The sequence below is a fragment of the Polypterus senegalus genome, chromosome 3 (assembly GCF_016835505.1).
Source record: "Polypterus senegalus isolate Bchr_013 chromosome 3, ASM1683550v1, whole genome shotgun sequence".
Lineage (NCBI taxonomy): Eukaryota > Metazoa > Chordata > Cladistia > Polypteriformes > Polypteridae > Polypterus > Polypterus senegalus.
In genome coordinates, this window is record NC_053156.1 from 216,567,494 (window position 1) to 216,593,301 (window position 25,808).

A 25,808-nucleotide genomic window follows, 5' to 3' on the forward strand; every position below is an offset into this window, starting at 1 on the left:
TGATGGCTCATTGTTGGTTTTCATCAGAGAGTCCTTTGGGATAACTATTTCCTTTATATTTTTGTCTAGAGAGAATTGATTTTTATTTTACAGTATGTTTTGTGTTTTTCATGTTACTATTATTTTTTAGCTGCCATCATTTTGTGATTTGGATAATATTACATAATATCAGTCGCTACTGTGCCACAGTCCATGGATGTGACACGTCACATGTTATGCAGCATCCAAGACTGTGGATACAAGTTCAGATGACATGTTGAGCTTTGATAACTAGATTTATTATTTTTTGTTTCAATCCAAGTGTGTTTTACTGACATTGGTTCTTGCCTCATCCATCCCTTTAATTATTTTCATATGTGCCTTACTCGAGTCAGGTATAACAGTGTAACAGTATGTTACATTTCCACCTGTATACTATTTCCTTTTCTCTTTAAGAAGTGGAAAATGATAAAACATGCTATGCAGAGTTAGCATTCTGTAGCATGTAAAATTCAGGTAAGCAGAGAAATTAAAGTTTACAGAAAATTGTTCAAAGGTTTAATATATTCCTTTATCATGTTACCCATCTTCTCAGGTGCAGGATTTTATCATTTATACTCTATAAAGCTGTATGTATTTCAGCATATTAATAAATACAAATTGATTGGTGAAAAAATGGTGTCAAAAATGATTCATTGATAGCCAATTAGCATTGCCATTCAGCTGCAGACAAATGGAAAAAAACTGGGTACCGCTTAAGCCGATGTCAAATTATATGGCTTCTAGTCTTGGGGTATGTCAGAAATGCTGACTGCAGTGGTTATCTTGTCACAAGACTATGTCACTTTAAGTGAAAATAATTAGGCGTGCATAATTTACTGACTGAGTGCTGACTTTTCAACACAGTCTTTCTTGCCCATTTTTCTGACAGACAATAGTGTTCTGCTTTATGGAGCTAGTGCTGTATGAAGAGTTAACAAAGTACAGCAAGTTCAGCTGTAATCTCCACCCATTTTTTCTTCATTCCATTCTGTTGTGGTATGAAAAACATCAGATATCAGATAGACAAGCTTTTTTTCTGTTTGTGAGGTCTGAAACTCTTGCTTTCTTTATTCATTGTCACTACAATAATTGCATTGCACTTCCAAGTGAGCATACATTGGTTGTCAGCTCTAATGCACGGGGTGACCGCCTCATGACTAAAGACAAAATCTAAACAGTTTCATTTTATCATAACGAGTTGCAGACTAGTCGGGGTGAGATGCTGGGCATGTAACATTAGGAGACTGCTTTAACGGGAGCACTCCACCAAATGTCTTGGCCTGTTAAGATAATGTAAATGAAGGCTGCGACTGAAAATCCTTGGAAAAGTTATGTAACGTGGCATAGCCTTTATAGTTCCTTTGTTTCTGTCTATTAATTTTATTTTGGTGTACTATAGAGTGAGCAAAATTATACGTATGTGCTATATACATAGTAAGTAAACACCAGAAGACTTCACTTGCAGATTTTGGTACAGTCTGTGGGTTGATCTAAACAATAGGACATGAGATATCTATCTCTTCTATTGCAGAAAATTCTAATACTTGGCAGAATGGGTTAACTTACTTAAAATGAATTCTTATCAGGCAAACACTGCTGAAGGCTGCTACATGAGTGCTCAACTGTGGCATGCAAAGAATTTCCAGGGTTTTAAAGAGCATGGCAGGGAACACGGAACTGCTTATGACACCCAGCACTTATTGAATTTTAGTTCAATTGGTGTTGTTTACAATGGAATATTGTATATACTTTCTAATCAGTCCTTTAGAACCATGAAGAATGTTTGTGGGGTAAAGATGATCAAAAATTTTGAAAGTGCTCAGTTTGTAAAGAATTGATTATGATCTGTTATCCATCCATCCATTTTTTGGGCCTGCTTATCCAATTCAGGGCTGTAGGAAATCATAGCTGGAGCTACATGGCAGACTTAGGTGTAAGATGGGGGTCTACTTTGAACAGGAGGACAGTTCATCAAAATGCAACCACACACCAAACCATTAACCTGACATGCATGTGTTTGAGAGGAAATTGGGAATACAAAGTGGAAATCCCACACAGACGTGAAGAAAATAAGGAAACTCAGCATAACTAATAACCAGTCCACAACGCAAACTCAGTCTCTTGGAGCTATGAGGTGGCAGTACTGTTCACACAAGGTTTCATTATGCCATCAGTTATAAAATATTGGCCTGCTCATGTCCTATAGACATATGAGTAACTTGAGTGAATGGCAAATCAAAATTGGGTTGGTATGGGTATGACTCTGATGGGCTGGCATTCAATTCAGCACTGTTTCTGTCTTGAACTCAATTTTCAGATGGATATTACATATCATTTAACTTCCATGCTGTCTCAAAGGTAACCTGCCTTAGATCTGATGCTCATTTTTTCAGATTTGCACATTGTCTACGTTGTCTACATGGGGTTTTCTTCATGTACTACATTTTTCTTCCATATGTTTAAAGACATGTATAATACTGTGATAGGTGGTTCTAAATTGGCCCTACCTGAGTGTGTGTGGGTGCTTAAGCATGGTGGCACTAGGGTAAATACTGCTGCTTTACAGATTCAAGAAAATGCCTTGAAATCTCACACTTATCTGTGTGCAGTAAAATGACTGTGGCACAGGTCAGAATTAAAAGTGTGCACCATGGAAAGATTTTAAAGCTATACAGACACTTAATCATTTACCTTTTTCACTCATAGCAGAGAAGATTCTAAACCAGAGGACAACCCCTGCCCTCTATCTCTTACCCCTCCTTTTCTGGTAGACTATAAGCCATGGTCCTTCCTTGACCATAAGATAAACCAAAGGCTACTGTGTGGCTGATTTTTTTTCTATAATTACTATCTCTTTTTGCTATTCCTTTTGTCCCAAAAATAACAGCCCAATGGCTATCAAACATAGCTTTCATATGGGAACCTCAACCTTTCACACTAATTTCTTTGTACTTCTTTCATAGCAGTTACCATATTTACTCCATTTCTGTTGGAATTATCCTCCAATATTCTGGTTTTTCTCCTACATCTTGATGATGTTTATGTGGGATCAAGTGGAGATCTCAAACTGAACTAGTGTGTGTGTATGTGTGTGTGTGTGTGTGTGAAGTTAATTACTATGGACTGTCACTTGATTCAGGCTTGCAAGTATATTGTGACTTTCATAGGTGACACAGTGGTTAATAATTCCTCCTCATTGCTGCAGAGTCTTGCAACCAAATACCAGTGCAGGTTGATTTCTGTCTTAAATTCAATGGTGCTGGGAAGGCTTTCCACAGGCCTGTATTAGAAAAAAGAAGATCACAAAATTTGGAGGAATGTATTAATATATCACATCTCACCTGCACTATTTAACCCAGCGTATGTGCTTCCGGGAGGAGTGGGGTGGAGGTTTTTGGGAGGTGCGGGTGGGTGTTTTTTTGTGAGGGTGTTCGGGTGCGAGACTGAACGAAGAAGCTACTGAACGCCTCTAATAAATGTTATCAACAATTAAACGTTGTGTTTATTTCAGTTTAACATGGTAGCAGAGGATGGTTCCGATCCATCGACCTCTGGGTTATGGGCCCAGCACGCTTCCGCTGCGCTACTCTGCTCTGAATCTGACAGTTTTCAGCGATGCCTCCCTAGGAAATCTTTCTGATGGGGGTACACAAGGGGGAATATTAATTGGTCTCATGGGAGAAGGAGGGAAGTTTTCTCCCCTCTTCTGGCAGTCTAAGAGAATTAGACGTGTGGTGAGGAGCACTCTGGCAGGGGAAACTCTAGCCCTGTCAGATGGAATAGATAATGCTATTTTTCTGGCAACCCTCTTTTCTGAGCTTACTACTGGAAATGCTGATCTGAATGCTCCCCCTTTGGTCTGTGTGACAGACAATCACTCTCTGTTTGATGCTCTTAAGTCAACAAAACAGGTCACTGAGAAACGACTTAGACTGGAAATAAGCAGTATAAAGGAGCTCATACAGAGCAAAAAAATAAAGAAGGTTCTCTGGTTGGACACAAAAACTCAACTTGCTGATTGTCTTACAAAAAGGGGAGCATCTGCTCTTATGTTATTAAAAGTACTCAGCGAAGGGCTATGGTGCTATTGAAATCTTATCTAAAACTGTCTTATCAAAACGTTTAATAAAAATAAAGGGGCTACATTCCAAACCTATGCACTTTCAATTGTATATGTAACTACTGTTTTGTTGTGTTTTCTGTGGCCTTTATTGTTCTGCTATGGTAACCAAGGACTTTGTTTCATATGTTTCCTCTTTATTCTTTTTTTATAAAAAAATTAAATGGGAGATTGTTAATATATCACATCTCACCTGCACTATTTAACCCAGCGTATGTGCTTCCGGGAGGAGTGGGGCGGAGGTTTTTGGGAGGTGTGGGTGGGTGTTTTTTTGTGAGGGTGTTCAGGTGCGAGACTGAGCAAAGAAGCTACTGAACGCCTCTAATAAATGTTATCAACAATTAAACGTTGTGTTTATTTCAGTTTAACAGAATGGATTGTCACTCAGCTCAGGGTGGTGAATGCTTTTTATGTGATGAAAAGAAAATCGATTGGAGTGTCCTTGCCACTGTAGTCCAGTGACTACTTTGGGAAGGAAAATTACTTTTTAATTCCAAGTGTCATAACTAAAGGTATCATTTATAAGTTCAACTGGTAACAACGTCTGTGATTGTAATACAAGTGCAAGGTTTTTTATTACCATGCTGCATGCTTGTAAAGCATTTCATTTTTAACAGAAACAAAAAAAAGAGTATTTGCTTCTCTGTACTTTTCATTATTAATTGTCAAAGCATAGCATGAAAAAATGGTCATTAAAAATGATTAATGGGATTTATAAAAATGAATCTACGTTTAAATACTGAAAGAACTAATATTTTTAAAATCAATAAAATTCTCAAAATTTATTTTTCTACTAGAACAGGCCACAAAGTGCACACCACATGTTGTTTCACAAGCATTCAAGCTGTAATTAATTTCTATGTGAGCAGAGCAAATTATGAAGTTTGCTTCAGTGGTTCAAATAAATATTTAGAAAAAGGGCTGTTAGATCACCACCACAACCAATCTACCAACACAAAATAATAATAATGAATTACATTTATATAGTGCTTTTGTCGTTATTTAAAATGCTTTAGTCAGACCGAGAGGAACCACTTCATCCACCACCAATGTATAACACCCACCTGGATGATGTTATGGCAGCCATTATTGTGCTAATAACTCTCACTACATATTAGCTACTTGGTGGTGAAGGGGTGAGAGAGATAAACAATTAGAGGTAGGGGATGATTAGGGGGGCCAGAATGGACAATGCCATAATGGGTAATTTAGCCAGGACTTTGGGATAAACATTATTCTTTTCAAAAGATGAACAGTAATCTTTAATGACCACAAAGAGACAGGACCTCAGGTTTAAGCCCCTGCTAGCCTCACCAATACCTTGTCCAGCAGCAACCCTAGCTTTTCCTAAATGGTCTTCCATCTAAGTACTGACTAGGCCCGAACATGCATAGATTGAGGTGGATGACCTATTCTGAAGTGCAGGTAGTATGGCTGCTGACAAAAAAAAAAAGCTGTAATTCAGCACAATGTAAACTGACTGACATGATCAAAGTGGTTATCTGGTTGGTAGCTGAAAGAACATGGAGTTTCAAACTGCAAAGAATAACATTTTCTTTTGGGTACATATGTTATTTTAATATTTCTTTACTTCCTCTTTTAGTCAGGGACTGTATATAATGTACAGTACATACATAACTCCTCGTTTAATCACATCACCAAAGCCAAACTTATCAATCAGAGGGACTAGACAAAAAGACCTCAGAGTTTTATTATATTGTAGATAGATATTGGCAATCATAGCTGACATAACTGGAAAGCTGAATTTACATATAGGGTGGTCCAGATCTAATTATGCAATTTTGATTACACTATAACTTATTAAGTTTATTACATAGAGAATTCACAAAAAATCAAGTGAATTCACAAAAAATTAGTGAATTAATTCAATGTAAGTCCATTTTCATTTATTATAAGATGTTTCGCAGAATTCTTTTGTCTTGCATTTTTTTCCTGCATTGTATTAAAAGTTGCATAATTAGATCTGGACCACCCTGTACTTAATTAGATGACATAAAAATTGATGATAAAATGAAATATCACTACAGTCAAAAATACCAAGGAACTTACAGGTGGATTTTTTGAGATTAGGTCAGAAACTGTTAAACCACTGCATAAAAAAAATGTACATTTATATAGCACTTTTCTTAATATTATTATTTTTTTTATTATGAAAAAAATATATAAAAAAGAATGTATAAGCTCCACATTGGTCATGTCTGGGTAAAGATTTCATCCCAGCATTATCCCAGTTAAGCATCCCCTCTGGGATAAAGTCTACCTAAACATCAACAATCAAGAAAACAACAAAATAAGTCATAAATCATGTGTCATAAATGTTATTAGTTTTGATTGTTTAATTAGTCTTTTCAAATGATTTGATTATGCTTACAGAAAATGCTGCCTGAAACATTTCTAGCTAATGGCCTACCAAACATTTTTTGCATTGGACTTCAAGATTAAGCAATATGTCCCCAAACCACATTCCTCTTTGCTTAAATTTTAAAATATTTTTAAATATGACAAAAGGATTGTAAGAGAAAACAGACTTAATTCATCCATCAATTCATTTTTAAAACCACTTAATCCAGTCTAGGACTGACCTACTCTAGCATTGCTGACTGAATAATCAACTCTAGATGTTTTACTAAGCCATTATAAGACATACTCATACTCATACTAACTTACACAAATCAGCCAAACCTGCACAATTTTGAGATGTGGAAGGAAAACCTGGAGAAAAATCTACAGAGATCTGAGGTGGATGTGCAACTTCACACAGAGCGTGACTATGCTAGAATTTAAAATTGACACTAACAACTGCAACTCCATATAAACCAGGCTTATGCTTAATAGTTTTTTTTAATTGCTATCTATCTTTGAGTTCCTCATCCTCATCTATAGATCTACCGATCTTCCAATTTCACCTCCTGGTCATGGAGAGGTGCAGCCTATCCTAGCAATATAATATATAAGATAGGAACCACTTGTGGACTCTGTGCAAATTCATCACAACACATTTTTCGGCTAGTTTAGAGTTTCTTGTTAACACATAATTTTGAAATACGAAAGGAAACTTTCTGGAGGCATCCCATATAAACACAAGGTGAATTTAGAAACTGGGTGGGACTTCACCTTTGTCCTTGAAGCACTGGACCCCTATGCCACACTACTGTAATGTACAATTTCTGTAATTAAGCAGTGAAAGACAGGAGATGAAACTACCAGTTTGTGCCAACCTTCTAATTCCAGACTGCATATGTCACAGCTGCTCCAATACTGCAAGACACTGAGTAATCAGTTTATTGTTCCTTGTTTGCCTTCTCCTTTAAGTAGTGTTACGCCTTTGAGGTAGCACTGATTATTTAATAGTTTCCTATTAAAATTTGTATCTACAACCTTAGACACCTAACAACACCTCCTCATTGGAGGTTTTTGCAGAACACAGCTTTCCTTCATCTGGTACATTTCACTACTATGAAAAAAATAATTAAAAATGAAATCAGATGGCTAAAAAAATGTATTCAGTAATTACAGACTTTATAACAGTTGAAACGTTTCACTTCCCAAAAGGTACAGTGGCTCAGGGTCAAATTTTCCTCTGAGCTGAAGGGCAAAGGTTCAGAGATTGTGAGTCCACGGCGCTCACGTGTCTGCCATTAAATCAATAAATGCGCTCTGCCAGTGTAAAGTAGAATGTCTGACATTAGTTAAACAACTCTGAAAATGTGAAATTGCTACACAAAGATATTAACATTCTTGCTGCATTGCCTTGAATGCTTATTTTCCAGTTATGAACTAGTAATAGCTCTTAAGTACTCCATAAATCATTATATACATATATTTTTTTTTGTTAGTGTTGTGCGAGGGGACCTACAATAATTTTCTACATAAATTATAAAAAAAAGTTTCTCTCTTCCTCAAAGGTGTTTCCATGCTTCCATATAATACAATGACCACGATTACTGTGTTTTTTTATTGCCTAATATTAATTTTTATTTTCATGTAACTTTCTCTTTGATATCTTATAAAGAACTTTCATCTACATTGTTTGTATGAAACTGTGCTATATAAATAAATATTGTTGCTGTTGCTTGTTTTTCTTTGCTGCTCTTAATACCTGCAAAGTAGCATGACATGTTTGAGGCATTAACAGTAGGTACAGTAGATACAGTAATCCCACTGGTAAAGCTTTACAATTGTTTATGCATTTAGCAGGAAAATCAATATGAGTAACCAGATTCTCTCTGAATGAATACAGGCCAGAGGCAAAGCGGTGTGGAGCAGAGTAATAAGTTGGGGTCTTGGTGCTCGGTTTGTATGTCTCGGCGTTACTTGGTTGCTTATGATGGATCTCACATACAATTACATTTTCTATCCTTTATTGTTGGCTTTAGAACACATATGTCAGCCTTTCACTTGTGCTAATGCTGGTTATACATATCACAGCGCCACAGAACAAAACAAGACACTGCTTAGCCACTCAAATCTTATAGACTATTTTATAAGTGCAATGAGTAAAACATGTCAAATGAACAATGACAAATAAGGAAACAGACTATTTCATAGGACGCAAGTCACTAACCATACACCCTATATATATGTACTGTAATTTATGAAAGAAGCATTTAGAAATGCTCCTTTTTGTTATACTTGCTGGCTGTTTGTTCTCTGTCTCTCTCATTCTATAAGTCTGCATATGACAAATGCATGTGACAGCATCCAAATCATTTTTGGAGTGCTTTTAGTAATTTGTCCTCATTTGTTTTGTTGAAATGTATTTTTATTTTTTCACATTCGTTTAATCACATCTTTAATGAAACCAGTCATTCCAAACATTTTAATAGAACCTTCGGGTGTTTTTCTGTTAAAGCACATATATATATATCGATTTATATTTATTATGTGTTAGTTAAATGGTCTTAGGGGTGGTGCAGTGGTAGCTCTGCAGCCTCGCAGTAAGGAGACCCGGGTCACGTCCTGGGTCCTCTCTGTGCAGAGTTTGCATGTTCTACCCGTGTCTGCGTGGGTTTCCTCCGGGCGCTCCGGTTTCCTCCCACAGTCCAAAGACATGCAGGTTAGGTGGATTGGTGATTCTAAATTGGCCCTAGTGTGTGCTTATATATATAGCATTTTTAATGTAGGTAGCTCATTTCGACCTGGTCATTTTAAAAGTAGCTTGCAAGCCGAAAAAGTGTGGGCACCCCTGCATTAAACTAATAAACAATATGCGGTTAATTTCAGTGTATTTACGTCAGGGTTGTGGATCTGAAAAGGAAAGGGTAACCAAACAGGAACAGTAGCACTGCTTTGACGCTGGGTGCCGCCAGTCCGCAAAAACCGAGTGGAGAACTTGCGTACTCCAGGGTATGAGGTACCGTGGAAATTTGCGTGGCTTTATGCCAAGTTTAGGTTTTATACAACGTGATTTGAGCGTGGAAATGTTCATACATAACATTTCTGAGTGTACACACCGTTTATACATGAGCCCCCTGATGTTTATAGAGACCTTACTGCAAAAGGTAACCAAAGCGAATGCAAGGTTACAACTGGCAGCATGGGTGATGGTAGCTGCCAGTTATGACAGCAGTAGTGACTCATGGCTCATTGTTTGTTGGCAGTGTTTGATGACACTACAAGCTACCAGGTGAGTGGTGTGTGACAAGGGTCTGGAAATAGGTTGTAAGTTATAAAAATATCATTTTGCTCAATGACTCCATGTAATCTAAAATGTACAGATAACAAAATATACTGACACACTATCAAAACTATAATTTAAAATGTAAAATTGGAGAATTGCAAAATGATAAACCAAACGCTTATCAGAATCCCATTGGATTTTGTCACTACACTCAGAAATCTCCATTATTAACCTGCTTTGCCATTATCTCAAGCTGAACCATACTATAAAAAAACAACTGTAGCCTGTGCACAAATTGTTTGGCTCAAAAACTTGTGCCCTTTTTTCCGCACATGCAGTTATTTTTAGATACTGTCACAACATTCTCCAGTTTTCAATTTTTCCCCACTACTGAACACTACATTAAACTTATTACCATGAAATTAAATCTAATTATATTGTGATGAGCACTAGCAGAGACTGAATTGGGCAGGCCTTTAGTAATTTATTGGTGGCTCGTTCTAACTGTTCTATCAAATTCTAAAGAGAGGTTATTATAATTTTAGGAAATTATTATTCCCAGTTAAATCCCTGTCACTCTACATGATTTCCCAGCAATTTTCAGTCTCAGACTTTATTTACATAATCTAAGCAAGTTAGGAGCAATCGCAGCACACTCCAGTAGTAGTATGACATCCCCAGAAATCAATCAGAAAACTTGCCCCAACAAAATCAAACAGGTTTTAAGTCATGAGTGTTGGCTCAGTGTGTGTGAAAGCTGACAAACAATAAGTACTCATTCAGGGTGATGCAGCCACAAGGAAACAAAAGAAGAACATGTTTTGTACCTCGCAAATAGAAGAGAGGCTTGTCTGTCTGATGTCTCATGTGTCACATACCACAACAGAATGGAAAAAAGAATGAAGGGCAATAATTCCCAGTAAACTTGCTGTATTGCAATGGTGTAGTCAGACAGCACGTTATTGGCTGGGAAGTAAAGGGTCAAATTTACAAAACATTGGAAATGTGCAACTAGGCTAGAAAATCAAAGTGGAAGTGTGTAGATTGTTTTCCCCTGCCATTCCTAGTCATGTAATTTGACATCCTCAAGGCAATGACATAAATAACCACTGTCTGAATAGAAGTGGTGTCCTGTTAAGCTAAAAGCAGCAACACATTAAGGTGCAAGAATCCACCAAATACTGTATGCCAACAGAGAATCCAGTGGGAGTCCAATTTAAGCATCCTGAACATGTACCAAAGAGGACTGACACATGAATGACCAAAGCAGGTATAAAGCACACACATGAAAATATTGTGAAAACTTGGACTTATGTGGACCTACGTGGACTACATTTTAAAGATAGGAAGACCTTATGAGAGTACATTTTTATATATATAATAATATCATAATAAAACAAAAGAAAATTTTCCATTGCCTGTGGCCTGCCTTTCCCATCCATTTGCTCATTCTGTTGAGAATGCAGAGAATCTGAGCATAACCCAGCAGAAATGGGCCAAAGGTGACAACTTGCCTTCCCTTGATGGTTGCTTCATTAAGTACAAAAAGAAGGAAAGCAAGAAGCACTTCTTAATGCAAACAGTGTTGTAACCCTTTGAGAAAATGGATACCCATGCCATATTAATCTATGCATTGTGTCCAGTTAGAAGCAGAAATAGCAATGTGTTACTTTTAAACAGTATTAACACAAATATTTGGAAGTGTAGCTATTGTATACACTTATAGCTATACAATCTGAACACATATGCTTTAAAATGATAAAAATAAAGAAATAAATAAACGACACTTTTGAGGAGGGGCACAGCTGTTGGATCTGCTGTCTCTCAGCTCCAAGTTTGGTTCAAATTCTGGACAAGCCACTATTTACATAAATACGTGGAGATAGTGATCTTCATGTGACTGTATGGGCTTTTCTCCAGATGCTGTTTCTGTCACCCATACTGAAAGATGTGTAGACTCTAAAATCGTCCTTTAAATGAGTGTGTGTGTGTGTGTGTGTGTGCGTGCGCGCGCATGTATGGGCGACTTTAACCTGGCCAAAATCTGAGGCTGGATGTGCTCTCAGACAGACTAGCACAATGTCTATAGGCTTGGCTCCCACTTTCCATCCAGTGCTATTAGTATAAATTCAAAGCTCTGAGCCTGTACTCTGAAAAGGCCAATGTACCAAAACAAATGAAACTGAATTACATATAAGATTCTGTTCCTACAAACTTAAAAGCTGATTATAAAAGTGATGAATGCATGCATATAACCTTTGATAGAAAAATGACATTTGACTCAAAACATTGTATAATATTGCATTTTTTCTGTCATTCTCGTAATAAAAAAAACAATCTATTCTATCCATCCATCCATTATTCAACCCACTATATCCTAACTACAGGGTCACAGGGGCCAATCCCAGGCAACACAGGGCGCAAGGCAGGAAACAAAACCTAGGCAGGGCGCCAACTCACCGCAGGGCACACACACACCAAGCACACACTAGGGACAATTTAGAATCGCCAATGCGATGGAGGAAACTGATGTACCTGGAGGAGTACATGGGGAGAACATGCAAACTCCACACAGGGAGGACCCGGGAAGCGAACGCGGGTCTCCTAACTGCGAGGTAGCAGCGCTACCCACTGCGCCACTGTGCCGCCCATCCATTCTATGTATTACATCAAATAAAAGAGTACAAAAGACTACTGGCTCAACATTATTTATCATAAAGACATGTTTTTCCAAGACATTTAGCAATGCTGGGAGCATAGTTGTAGATGTTGCTATTAATTAAAGCAAATTATAATGTCTTAAATGTAATTTATGTCAGTAGCACCTCTTGCTTAGAACAACTTTCCTTAATTGTGATTACACCATAGGACTTTGAATAGGTGATTTTGAAAAAGGTTTCCAAAGCAGGGTACATGGGAGAACTTTAATAAATTCTATATAACTCCCATTTTTAAATATACTCTATGTCACAATGTAATGAATGCATTATATAAAATTTGCAATTTTAAGATTGAGCAGATTTAGCTGGTATAACTCATTAGAAATGTTTTCAGATGGCTGTGCCCGTTGAGTTTTAACCAGACTTAAAATGCCTATGCTTTTCAGAAAACGTTAAATTTTTAAGTATTAGTTTTTTCCTTTATATTGCAAACTTTTTAATCAGTCCTCAGTTTATAGCCTTTTGAATAATTCACTGAAGCCATTAATGACCAGCATTTCTTCAACATGAACATTAATACATCATGGCAGAATACATTTAACTTTCTTAAAAGGTGTACATATATGATCTACCAGCATCATTTTAAACACTGAAACAAGTTGGTCTCCAAATGATGAATTTGATTTGTGAATTAAATTATAAACAGCTTATTTTTCGAGGATTGTGATTCTTAAATGAGCTAGAAGACTAGATAGGGGCTTCCCAGTTTAAGCATAAGGAAAATAGAAATGTACAATGCCCACTTTGACTGGGCGGACAGTCTACAATATTTAAATACCAGTATGAGTCTGCATTATCCTTCATTATTACCAGATACTTTGAGAAAGAATTTACTTTGAATTATAGCATTTATGCTTGACACTGTCTGTAGAAGTCAAATATATTTAGTTTCAGACAGTTTTAGTGTTAGCACATTATAGTTGTAAATACTGTATGTACAGTATAGCTGCTCTAAGTCAGTACTCTGCAAATGTGTTATATAAAAATAAACTTAGTCTTTAGAAATATGATCAACACTGGTATGAGGATTACATTTAAATCTTCTTCTCCTTTATGCCTAGGATTCCATATTATGTTATTTAATCAGTGGATGGAATAATCTTCTGCTCCTTGAATTAATATAATTAGGCAATCAATGTTATACTTTAGTTACTATTTGATGCATATATTTATAATCTGGATAAAATAATATAATAATTCCTCAGAGGAAGGATTTCTCAGTCTGACAGTACACTCTAGCAACAAAAAATTAAACAGACTAAAAAGTAAAACTGGACCATAACTTCTTAAAGAGTCAGAAGAAAACTGTAAATAAAGAATCCATCCATAATGCAAAATCTGCACTTATAACAATTTTTAATCTAGACAGAAGGTCATCAGCTAGTCATTAGTGTCTGCTGTAGGAAATATAATTGCACAATTCTTGACTACTGCTGTAGTTTTAATTAGTATTTATTATTTAAATTTTCCCCATGCTTGTGAGAAAGACTGAATTCAAATTTAACCTTCGAAACGGATAAATATTGATAGTTAAATAAGTGAAACTAATAATTTTGTGGATGAGTCTCAAAATTAAAATTTTACTAAAAACATTTACATGCATTACATGAGAATATAAATTGATAAGACAGATGGGCACAAATGTTCCAGGTTCAACAGTAAATAAGGCCTCCAAAAGTAAACACAAAACAAACAAACCAATAAACAATAAATTAAAATAACAAAAATAAAAACTCTGGATGACAAATAACTAAACAAATTAGATTGATAAGAAATGTAATTAATATGTCTGTGCACATATCTGTTTATCTTTCTAAAAACACTTAACCACAATAGCAAATAAATAAGCAAACAAATATATAGTGTAAAAACATCTATTTGAAATGGTATGCATGAACATGTTATGTTCAAATATATTCAAAGTGTACGTTCTTCATCATGTAAAGCACTTTGAGCTACATTATTTATATGAAAATTTGCTTTATAAATAAATGTTGTTGTTGTTTACATATTCTTTATAAAACCACACCATAAACACAAGTCTCAATGAAAAGTACATACATTAAGTGGAACACCTTTTTTATTTTGAAATCATTTAACTTTAAGCATTAATTTAAATACAAATGCAATATGTAAAATATTACTAATATTACATGTTAAAATGGGAAGTCTGGGTTTTCTAAACTCTGCTAATAATCCACCTCATGCAGTTTGAGAAACTGCAAAATATTTAAAATACATTTAATATGTAATTGAAAGATTTCTATAGCAACTTTAATACAACAAAAAATGAAATGGTTTGTCGGCCGTTTTCAGTTAATATGGATTTCTTTTTATATACAGAAAACGAATAAGGATAAACTGCTTTACAAATGTGTATTATGGTGCATTTTTTAAATTAAGGCCTATCAATCAAGCAATAAAATCTACTTCGCACACGTTAAGATAACATTAATTTAACACGTTCTTTATTGATCATTAAATAATTATTTTACATATGTCTGCACAGATTCAGTCCCGTAATCATATTTTATACTGTATATATATATATATATATATAAAATGTATCACAATATTCTCGAGAAACAAGGCACTTTACTTCGTTAAGCTTTATAATTTTCCAAATTGCTTATAAGAAGCTTCTTTAGTCGAAAATACTGTTTGCTCTGTCTACTCATCAGTTTCAAAAATCACCCCTAACGAGTAATGAGAGAGAGCCAACAGACTGAATAACGGTATACAAAGATTTTTCTCAATAAAATAAAAAGTATGTAAACTTAAAAGTTCGAATTAACAGCAAAGCAAAATTCAAACTGGGCAATATTTTCATTTATCTTACTCTGTTTTGTTTTAAAGCAGAATTAAAATTGAACTAATTTTTTGTGTATTTTTCATTTTAAAACCGTGAGTATTTTCGACTTATCTGTCTTCAACTGTAGAACAATTTGTGCAAAAATGGAAGGCCGACAAACCTTAAAACTACCTCCGCACAAAATCACTTTAAACGCATATTATCAACAAAAATAAATCGTCCTAAAGTCTGAATGTAAGTTTTAGCGTAAGTAAATAGCATTCCAATGCCTGTAGTTTACATGCAGGTGAGTTGTTCTTGTATTTTAAGGTGTAGGGCTCGTGCACTTTCGTGAAAAACACTTTACATCATATATATATATATATATATATATATATATATATATATATATATTATATATAAAACACGCATTCTACTTCGTACTCAATATATATATAAAACGAAGTAAAATGCGTGTTTTTCTCAGACGTTTATTATCATGTTACTTATTTAATCGAAAAACTTCAGAGTCGCGCACATATCCTAAAAACGGAGTTATCGCCTAAAATGATTGCCTTGCAGACACGCGATTTTCGTTTTCATTCTTCTCTTTGCTGAACGCACTTAACATTGACTTGACCAGTAAATAGATTTGGGCGGCTGTGAGTTTTACAACGGTCAGTATTTCTTCTAGTTACGGTAGTACTCACCTATATTCGGGTGCCTAACCGTCCCGGGAACCCCCCGGCTCTGCAGGCTGTGCAGCACTGGATTGTCGAAGGCAGCTGGAGGCCACGCCGCTCCCATGTCGGATCCAACATAAGCCTGGTACGGGTTATGGTAGGTGCTGCCGAAGCTCCTACCACCGTACTGTTCCCGAACGGTGTAGGCTGAGGTTTCTCTTACGGAGGAGCCCGAGGCTGTTATAGGTGGACTGGCTGAGAAGGAGAAGCGTGAGGACACGTGAGAAGGGTGCGAAGAGGAACCCGGGTTGTAAGCGACCCCAGCTTCTACACCGGCCTGAGCCCACATGGAGTGACTGGAGGCTGAAGAGCCCTGCTGAGACGTTGAAGGCGGTTGCAAATAAGGCAGCGCTGGTATCATAGATGTAACACGGCTTGTAGGTACGTAAACAGGTGAGGATGCCGCCGGGTTGTTGACAAAGCTCGGCGAGCCTTCGTATGAAGGTGGTCCATGGTTTGCTGTCATAGCGATACCCTGATACATGGTGTACTGCCTTTTACATAAGTATCAGTACATCTGCTGTGTGGGAATGGTCCTTTATCTCCAAATGTCTCCGTCAGATTATCCTTCTTACATGAAGAAGCCCTAAAGTTTTTTCTTGTAATAAATATTAGTATCCCTTGTTGGCACGGCCTATTCTTGACGTGTTTCTGTCAAATGAAGGAAACCAAACACGAAACGCATGATGTAGTGGAGCCAGGAATAGTCATGCAACTTTCCTCACGAATTTTCCATTAATTAACTATTAACGCATAATGCTCGAGGAAAACAGAAAGCTGCCGATATTTATCCGAATAGGAAGAGACTAGATAAGGAGGAACCTTGTCCTCACAGGAAGAGCCACATGGTACTTTTCTCTTTCCGCGGAAGGAGCTGCCAAACTCGATCCTGGAGTCAGACTGTCCCGTTGCTTTCCTTTCCTCCCATAGTTTGTAGGCATCCAAAAATGTTCATTCAGCTTCTTTCTTGCTTGTCCTGAAAAACAGAAACGAAAAATTATAACCGACCTAACGAGCATAGTGCACATACACTGACAGGTCGACACGCACGAATATTTCCTCAACTTCTGCAAACGTTTTTGATCACTTATTGAACAGTTTTAACTAGAAGTAAAAAAAAAAAATATGTGTTACTTTAACTTACTATTCTACATTGGCCCCATTATCAGTGAATGTAGGTGTGTGCGTGAGTGTGCACTGTGATAGACTGACAACCGTGCGGGAGTCCTGCAACGATTGCTATCACATTAGATGACGTAATCACAATTTATATACTGAACTGGTGACATGCTAAGCTACTTATAAAATTCTGAATATAAAATACACTCTCAGATCACACCACTAAGTAAAACTCGACCGCAAACATTCCAGAAATTGAATAATAATAAGGTATTTTTAAAGCAACGCCGTTATACAGTCTTAAAAATAATGGTGCCAAGGTGGTTCTTCAGAGGGATGCCACAGGGTAACCATTTTTGACTCGTAAAAGAACCATCCACATGAAGATTCAAGAATTAAAAAAAAATTGTTTAGATTCAAAACAGGTTCCAAATGATAGACTTGTGAAAAAAACAGATTAATGATTTTGACTATGGCAGTATTCAGTATTCAACAACTCAGGTGTCTTAATATGATTGTACTCTGTTAGGTGGCCTACAACAAATTACAGATTTCTGGTTTGTGCACGTATCAGGAACCCCTTCAAAGCTCAAAAAGGCTACATTTATGTGTAAAGAACCCTTCTCAGAAGTGATTCTTCTTGGAGCAACCACAAAGTGCCATTAAAGAACTAGCATTTTAAGAGTTTATATTAGATTGTGCAAGTCGGCACTGGAATCATTGCTCCTAGTATGGAGCAATGAGACTATTAGATAGTCAGGACAACTTTTACAGAATTGTTCTAGATCTTTTGCAATATTTACCCAATTAATCCTCTTAATTAATCAGCTTCCTAGTTTTTTTTCTGCACCAACATGCCCCAACCCTGACGTGCTCGTGGGCGAAAAGTAAGACAGAGTCACTTTTACAGCTGAAAAGCAATCATTTAAATCAAAACAGTAACAATTATTTTTACACCATTATTTTTTACCTTGTTGCCACTCTATTTAAAAAAGTTCATGCTCAGGTCTGGAAACTGACCTTTCACGTAGAATTTCAGATAAAGTATGGACTCGGCCATTGACAAAATGTGCTTTCCACTGGTTTGGGCAAAGAAAGGCACAACTCAATGAAAAATCACATATTACACGCATTTATCTTAACTCAGGTTATCAAAAATGTACTCAGGCCAGGACCCTAGGTCTGGCACTTTCCTGGTTTGATCATATGCTTTGGGACTGTCCCACACTCTGACCATGCCAGCCTATTGGAATCACTATTACTTTAAATCCGCCTGCTTCAGAAGTGCTATTAGTTAATACATAATATTGAGTGAGTGAAAAATAAAAATTGTGATATTTTATATTACACTGCTTGCTGGTTGCTTTATTTCCCTTAAAATCTGAATTCACCATCAATAATAGTGGTTTGAAAGAGATGTTCTATTTAAATTGATAAAAATATGTAAAAATGCATTTCCATCGGATGAACTGTCCAATATCTTCCTTAGAATATGAAAGCATTGTCTTTGAGTTGTCCTTAAGTATGCCTGCTTTGTCTCTGTTAACCTTTGAGTGACAACTGGGCTATCCGATTTCAGCCTCTGCAAAGCATGGTATCGAAGCTGAATTCAATGTACATTACTCCTTATTATATACTCAGTTCTTCTGTATCCAACTACTCAAGATGCAATTTTATTACACAAAGCAAAATGAAATAGCAGACATTAATGTATTACATTTATAATTTTGAGTTTACTTTAAATGAAAGTATATATGATATCTCAAACAGAACAATTATGTATACAGTATACAACTGAGCTATGATGAGTATAAACGTACTCGAATATGGTCATTCTTACTGTGGCCTTCCTACACGGAAACTTTGATTAAGCAGGTTGATAGGATTTAGATAAATGTGGCACAGTTAAAACATCTGAAAGTTAATCATTGAACTGTTTATATTAGTTTCATTACCAGTGATACAATGACATAGTTAATGAATTAATGTCATCTGTCTGTCTGTCTGTCTGAATGAATGAATGAATGCATGAATATGTTAAAGACAAGCAAAAATCAAACGCCCTGATTAGACAGCGTGTTAAGTAAAATCTAGTTAAAATTAAAAATGCCAATAAGTACATTTTTCTTCATTCTTCTAACAGAAAATATGGATCAATACAATAAAAATTAAAGGCTGGAAATTCATGTGCATCTTATTTAATTTTACAAATAACTAGTTATCCTTCCATCCATCCATTATCCAACCCCCCAAATACACACAAAATAAATACAGTACAGTATTATACTGCTTTTCCATTTTATTTAATACTGTAGCATGAAAAATAATAAAGTAATGCATGGTTAAATCTGTGTATGACATTAATTATGCACAGTTGCTGAAAGAAAGCAAATATTAAGAACTATAATATAATATGAGTAAAATATGAGAAATTATGCACACGGATCATAATTTAAAACAAGGATATTTTATATTTCCCTGCATCATATTTAAACGTTATTTCTGAATCGTATGTAGCGATTTTCCTGTGATTTAAAGCTTCATTGCGTATGCAAATGTTTTATTTGGTTAAAAGTATCAGCACAAACGGAATCTAAAAGTGTTTCAAAACTTTAGGCGCCACAAAAACAAAAAGCAACCGGAAAATTCCACATAAGTTAACTTTTGTGGCAAATATTCTCTGTCGGAACTAATACACCATGATGTGAATAATTAAAAAACATTCAAGTCACCCCCATGCAATAATGCGTGTATGGACTCAGGTCTGCCTGACATTCGCCACAGCTCCAAAAGACTGAGCATAATACAATTACTTGTTATCATTCTTGACATGAAACTGACAATGGGTCCACCTGTGTAGCGTTGTGTGTTCAACGGCTTGCTGCGACCCCCACTTGGGAAGACATAACAGATCATGAAAGTAAATGACGGATGGTTGGAAAATGATCCTTGCTGAACGGAAAACAAATGCGGGAAAATACAGGTGCAGCTTTGTAGGATTCTTATAACTGGCTACTGTGAAAGTGCTGGATTTATGTGGTTATTTATACCAGGTTATTTATTTAACAGATTTTTCAATTTATGTAGATGTATATGTATATTTATGGATGGAGTTTGAGCAAGCTGTTCAAGTTAAACTGATAAACAATTCAAATGTATCTTTCACAAAACCAGTACTTACATCCATCCATCCATTTCCAACCCGCTAAATCCGAACACAGGGTCAACGGGGTCTGCTGGAGCCAATCCCAGCCAACACAGGGCACAAGGCAGGAACCAATCCCGGGCAGGGTGCCAACCCACCACAGACCAGTATTTACAGTACATGTTTATACGTGCTTATTTAAGCTGACTTTCAAACGATTATGCCATACAAGCGTCTTACTTTTTCTACTGCTTTATTCAAAATATTACTATAGTGGACGATATTGTAGTAGCTGTAGAAAATCTATCTATCTATCTATCTAAATTAATATATTTCGCCTCATATCTGGAACGAATCATGTTATTGTCAATGATTACAGCGATGACAGAAGTAGATTATTTTCATAAACGAATAACAAATTAAAAACGGTCACCCGTATGACATTTATATTTACTTTTAAGTTTTAAACGTGGTTACTGTTGGAAGAGCTCCGTATTTTCAAACGCGAGGAAAAGATTTTCATGTGTATATCAATAAAATTGTTATTTTTGTCTCCTCAAAAAAGAGCATAAGAGTGTAAATAGGGCTTATGATAATTCACTATTCACATTTAAAACACTGACTTCGGTTTTTCCCGCACTACTAACATCATCTTTATATATATATATATTTTTTTTTTTTTCTTTATATTATTTGTTGTACTTATGTACTGAATGATAATTTATCCTATTGTATTTAGTGTTGTTCCTCTTGCATCAATACTGCCAAGTCAAATTCCTAATACAAGTTATAGTGTACCTGGTTAACAAAGTGAATTCTGATTCTGATCATATGTGGTCATATACTCTGCATCCTACAAGGTCCTTTCTTACCATAATTACAATACAGTTAAGAATAAGGATGTAATTATTAAAATTCTGCCATTGAATAACCATTAAAATTAACTTAGTGTAACATTTTAAATTACAAATACGATGTAAAATTATTTGTAAATATTCGAGGTATTATCAAGCGTATCCTTCATACGTTTTTTACTTCTGATAACTTAAGATGAAACAAAAGATGTTAGTGTACTGCCCAATTTTTTTTTTTACTGTCACGTAGTACCATATACACGAATATACTATAATAAATAATAATTATAAGGACACCTTATTAGATAACAAATCATTTGTAACGAACCCGTTTTTAATGTTTGAGAATTCAAGTAATACAGCAAAAATAATAACGAATAGCCTTTTTTTATAAAAAGTTATCTGCAATAATAAAAAAAAAAACATTGCGCGATTTTCTTCATAAATTTACACTTGACACGCTTGTTTTCAATGGTGGACGCTGTTTTTTCGTTTTTAGATTATTAATGATAAACTATGAGTGTCTGTGTCCCATAGATTTTTATCACATACTATGGAAAAGGGAAGGTCGCCACCAATTGTTCACTGGGTAAAGTTTTCCTCCGGGCGTGCGTGTGCAGAGTGAACAAAAGGGTCTCTGGATTTAATCAGTTATCTCCCCATTGTTAACGTAGGTCGATTCCCAGATACGGTATCAAAGATATTTTATCAAGGTGGTGAAATGGCGAATTGTGTGTTTTTCGTTTTATCTTACGAATACAGAGAACATGAGCCTTCGAGGGAGAATCTGAAATAGATGCGGTCAGAGACAACGCAAACATAGATAACAAGCTAAATGCCTATTGCCTAAATGCTTTTACATTTCACATTCTTCTTTATTTTACAAAACACGAACACAAATACTCTGCACTGTAAAACGAGGAAAATGTTCCTATATACGAATTTAATAGGGGAATCACAGAGCCTGAGCGGCAAGATGATTTTCATTTTGTTTGTCAACGGGTGTCTGATGGTTCATTTCTTCTCTCTTTTAGATCAACTCGAGTATTTCTACATTGACATTGGTGTCATTTTCTGTTTTGGATACCATTGAATGACTTTTGACTAAAGAGAAGTAAATGAGCACATAAATCCCGTCTTTTATTACCATAACTCAAGCCCCCTGTCCTATTTTGTGTTAAATTATTCACATATTATCTCTCTCTTCTCGACTTTACCAGTTATGGGTTACAGAAGTCTAAGCTTACCTAAGTAGACGTTAGTAAAAGAAAGAAACTGACCATGGACGGGACGCCATTCTATCACAGCATATATAAAAACCATTAATACAAATCACAACGATACTTTGGAGACACTATAAAAACATGAAGACTATATATATATATATATATATATATATATATATATATATATATATAATCATACATACATACGATAACATACAAATCATTTCTATGTTTCTGGCTCTGATGCCGCTGCCAGCTATTGTATGTCACACCCTGAATCGTCTGTGTCACCCTTAAGCCTCACCTGACGCATTCACCGTGTCATTGCTCCAGCCACTCTCTGGTCCTGGTGAAGACTTCAGAGACGAAGTTACGCGCGCGTGCTATACGGAAGCTGTTGTGGCTCTAACTGCTCCCAGATGGGCGTATGATGCGTGCGCGTCGGCGCTTTCTCGGCTCAGAACCGGGGAATACCGGAGAAGGGCAAGAAACCCCTCCTCCTCCTCGACGTAAGACTTCATCCGCGCAGTCTCGGCCATTTCAAAAACCTTTCGACAGGAGGACGAGTTAATTCGAAGCTTAAGAAAATCAGGAATCTGATTAGCACATGCGGATGACTATTATTACCAGGCCGGTAATTAAACATCTTTTGTTATAATTTTAAATAAATTAACAGAAAGTACTGGAAACACCATTATGTGTTGATTATTTTTTAAAATGTGCATTAATTAAAGATATTCACGCAAAATAAATATACACATGAGACTGCATGAGGAAGCACCATAGTGACGCTCTTACATTCTCATCAAGCAAAGCTCGATACCTGATCAGTCTGTCTGATCCATTTGCACGCTTCTCCCCTGCAAAGTTGCAAAGTTCGAACCATATTCCCAAATTGCATTGCTTGATCACCTTAACGCATAACATTTGAGCATTCGGAATCAATTTGCTTCGTGCAACCCACCCCCCCACTGGTATCTCTGTAGTGATTGTAAGTGTCAGCTAAACGGCTGCCGTTTGGGCCCTGAGGAATTCCATGTCCGAGCACCGCACACTAATCACGGTGGTCGCTTCAATCTAACCATTTGCAATTTGTCTTATGTGCTGTGCTTTTCAGGTATACAAGTGTCTAACAGCACTTTAAACGAGACCATTACTTATGTTCCTTGTCTCTCTTTAATGTTTGTGCTAAGCTTTTAACCGTCGTCCTGAAAGGTCCCGTTGATACGTATGAGTGGAGATATAAGTGAATACATAACTTTTCACCTCTGAGATGTTTTCAAAAGTCATGCTTATCTCGGTTAATTAGCTGCAGAACTATCATAAATAAAACTGTTTGAACACTCGTCAAATTATTTATTGTCGCTTTCATTCAACTGGCAAAAAGAATTCTGACATTTGTTCAGTTTTGCATCACTGTATATAAAGCGCATAGACAGATAAGAAAAATAGCAGTGAAAGATATACAAGACACAAGATAGATTTTTGTTTTGCAGAAAATTCAGATCATGTCAAAATTTTCTTCGATACACTTCACTTGGAATACATCATGTAACATAAACAGTGTTTTACTTCTCTATGATTGTTTTCTCTGAAAATTTGTTGACCGTATAAAGTCATACTAATTCTAATTCAGTTTGTTACATACCCATCACACAAAGTGCTACATTAAGAAAACTGTGCTGTCTTTATCAAACTAAAGAAGAGAAAGTGGTAAAGGCACGTCAATCATTACACTCATTTTTTTATATATAGATACCTGCTTTCTTTTTGTACAGGGTCGAGGTAATGTGTCGATGCAGTACCCGATTCTAGGCAGGGCACGAGTTGACCACCTCAGAGTGCTGTAATCACAACGACTGTGACTTTCAAGAGGAAGCCTGAATTTTGGTACATCTCATGAATTAAAGTGTGTGTGTTATAGTTCACGATTTTCCGAGAATCGATTCATTCACAGTATAGGATCACCTGTTCACACAAAATCAGGACTGGCAGATACCGCAAAAAAGAAAGATCAGATATAATTTGCGAACTGACGAAAATAACGATAACTCAGTTAATTTAGAGGCGGCATCCAGACGGTGTCTCCAAAATAAAGTAGACAACTGGAAGTTCTACAAGAAAGATTAATGCACTCCGATTTTTCAACAAGATTTTCCATAATTAATTAATTCTCATCGGCGGAATTAAAACCCCTAAGTGTTCATAACCCACTAAACAGGCATTTCAAATATATAATTAATGTATTCCCTTCCCGTTCTTTCTGACAAACATCAGCATTAAAACGCTGCAACTGGAAAACAGGTAAAGCATTGATGCAGTTGTCATTGATGAAGATATCAGTAATATCTTCAATGTTAATTAAGCAAGCAGTGTCGCTTTGAATTTGAAACTCTGAGGATGTAGGTTCAAATCCGGCGAAAGACAAACAAGAAAATTGTAAAAGTAATAAAAATGATATTTTGGGTAGACCATTCGTATTGTGGGCATTCAAAAGTCTGTTAAATAAAGAAATGTGGAGGTGCTGGTTTGATTCTTTAAAAATAAATAAAAAGCTATTTCCAAAACTAACTAATCTCTATTTCTTTAACATCACTCAACACATTCATCAATTCACTGTTAAGTGTTCTTGGAGAGCCGGACTCCTGCGTATCAGATGTAAATTAACGATCATCCTTGGACTAGATGCTATAGTCCGTGACAGCCAACACGTTAGGCATATAAGTACGTGTATTTCCAAAATAAATTGTGCAGACCTATTTTGGTCAATGTTTATATCAGTTATGTCGACGACTAACATACAGTATGCAAGCCAATCGGTCGATTAGATTTTTTACGTACAAGTAACATATATCGACCTAGCGTAAATAAAAAGACTGCTTATCTCATTTTCTATTTGAAAAGAACGATCACTACTTTAACGAAACCTGTAAAAACGGAATTATTCACGAAGTAGTACATCCGGTAAAATTAAATTAAATTTGACATATTTTCTAAGTACAAAGTATAATACAATGAACAGTGAAATTAATGTTTTATGCATGTAAATTTAAATTTAAGCAGTGTTTTTTGCTGTCAATATCAACAAATTATTTTAATTTTATGAATAATTGCTGCATTACCCTAAATTCACAATAGACCCGAATTATAACACTGTAACTCTTCACACTGAAGAGCACAATTTTTATAACTCACTCAAAAATAAACATGGTGTTTTGTTTATCGTATATTAACTCAAAATTACTATATATTTGCTAGCTTTATGCAGTTTCTAACAGTACGGGATGCACCTGAAGTAAAACAAGTTTGCGTTGCCATGTACAGTATGGTGTCATTTATCCGAACCTTTCTTCCATTTTCTGTGGTATTTATCTTTGTTGAGAATTCCAATTGTGCATAAATTTACGATATTTGCATAAACAACGCCC

The 25,808-nt window shown here is 35.9% G+C and overlaps 1 protein-coding gene across 4 annotated transcripts in view; it reads right to left on the reverse strand.

Annotated features, from left to right (window-relative positions):
- Window positions 1–22,803, reverse strand: part of gata4 (GATA binding protein 4) — a 67,811-nt gene extending 45,008 nt beyond the window's left edge. The window contains exons 1-2 of one of the 4 annotated variants that reach the window (XM_039748455.1): window positions 22,685–22,803; window positions 16,004–17,012 (exon numbers count right to left, since the gene is read on the reverse strand). In XM_039748455.1, coding sequence (XP_039604389.1) covers window positions 16,004–16,520 — 517 coding nt within the window. In that variant the 5' untranslated portion in view covers window positions 16,521–17,012; window positions 22,685–22,803. Of the gene's footprint in view, window positions 1–16,003; window positions 17,013–17,180; window positions 17,256–18,125; window positions 18,262–22,684 lie in introns of those variants that run through there. The other 3 variants (XM_039748458.1, XM_039748457.1, XM_039748456.1) reach the window with 3 other exon arrangements.
- Window positions 22,804–25,808: the final 3,005 nt, after the last annotated feature.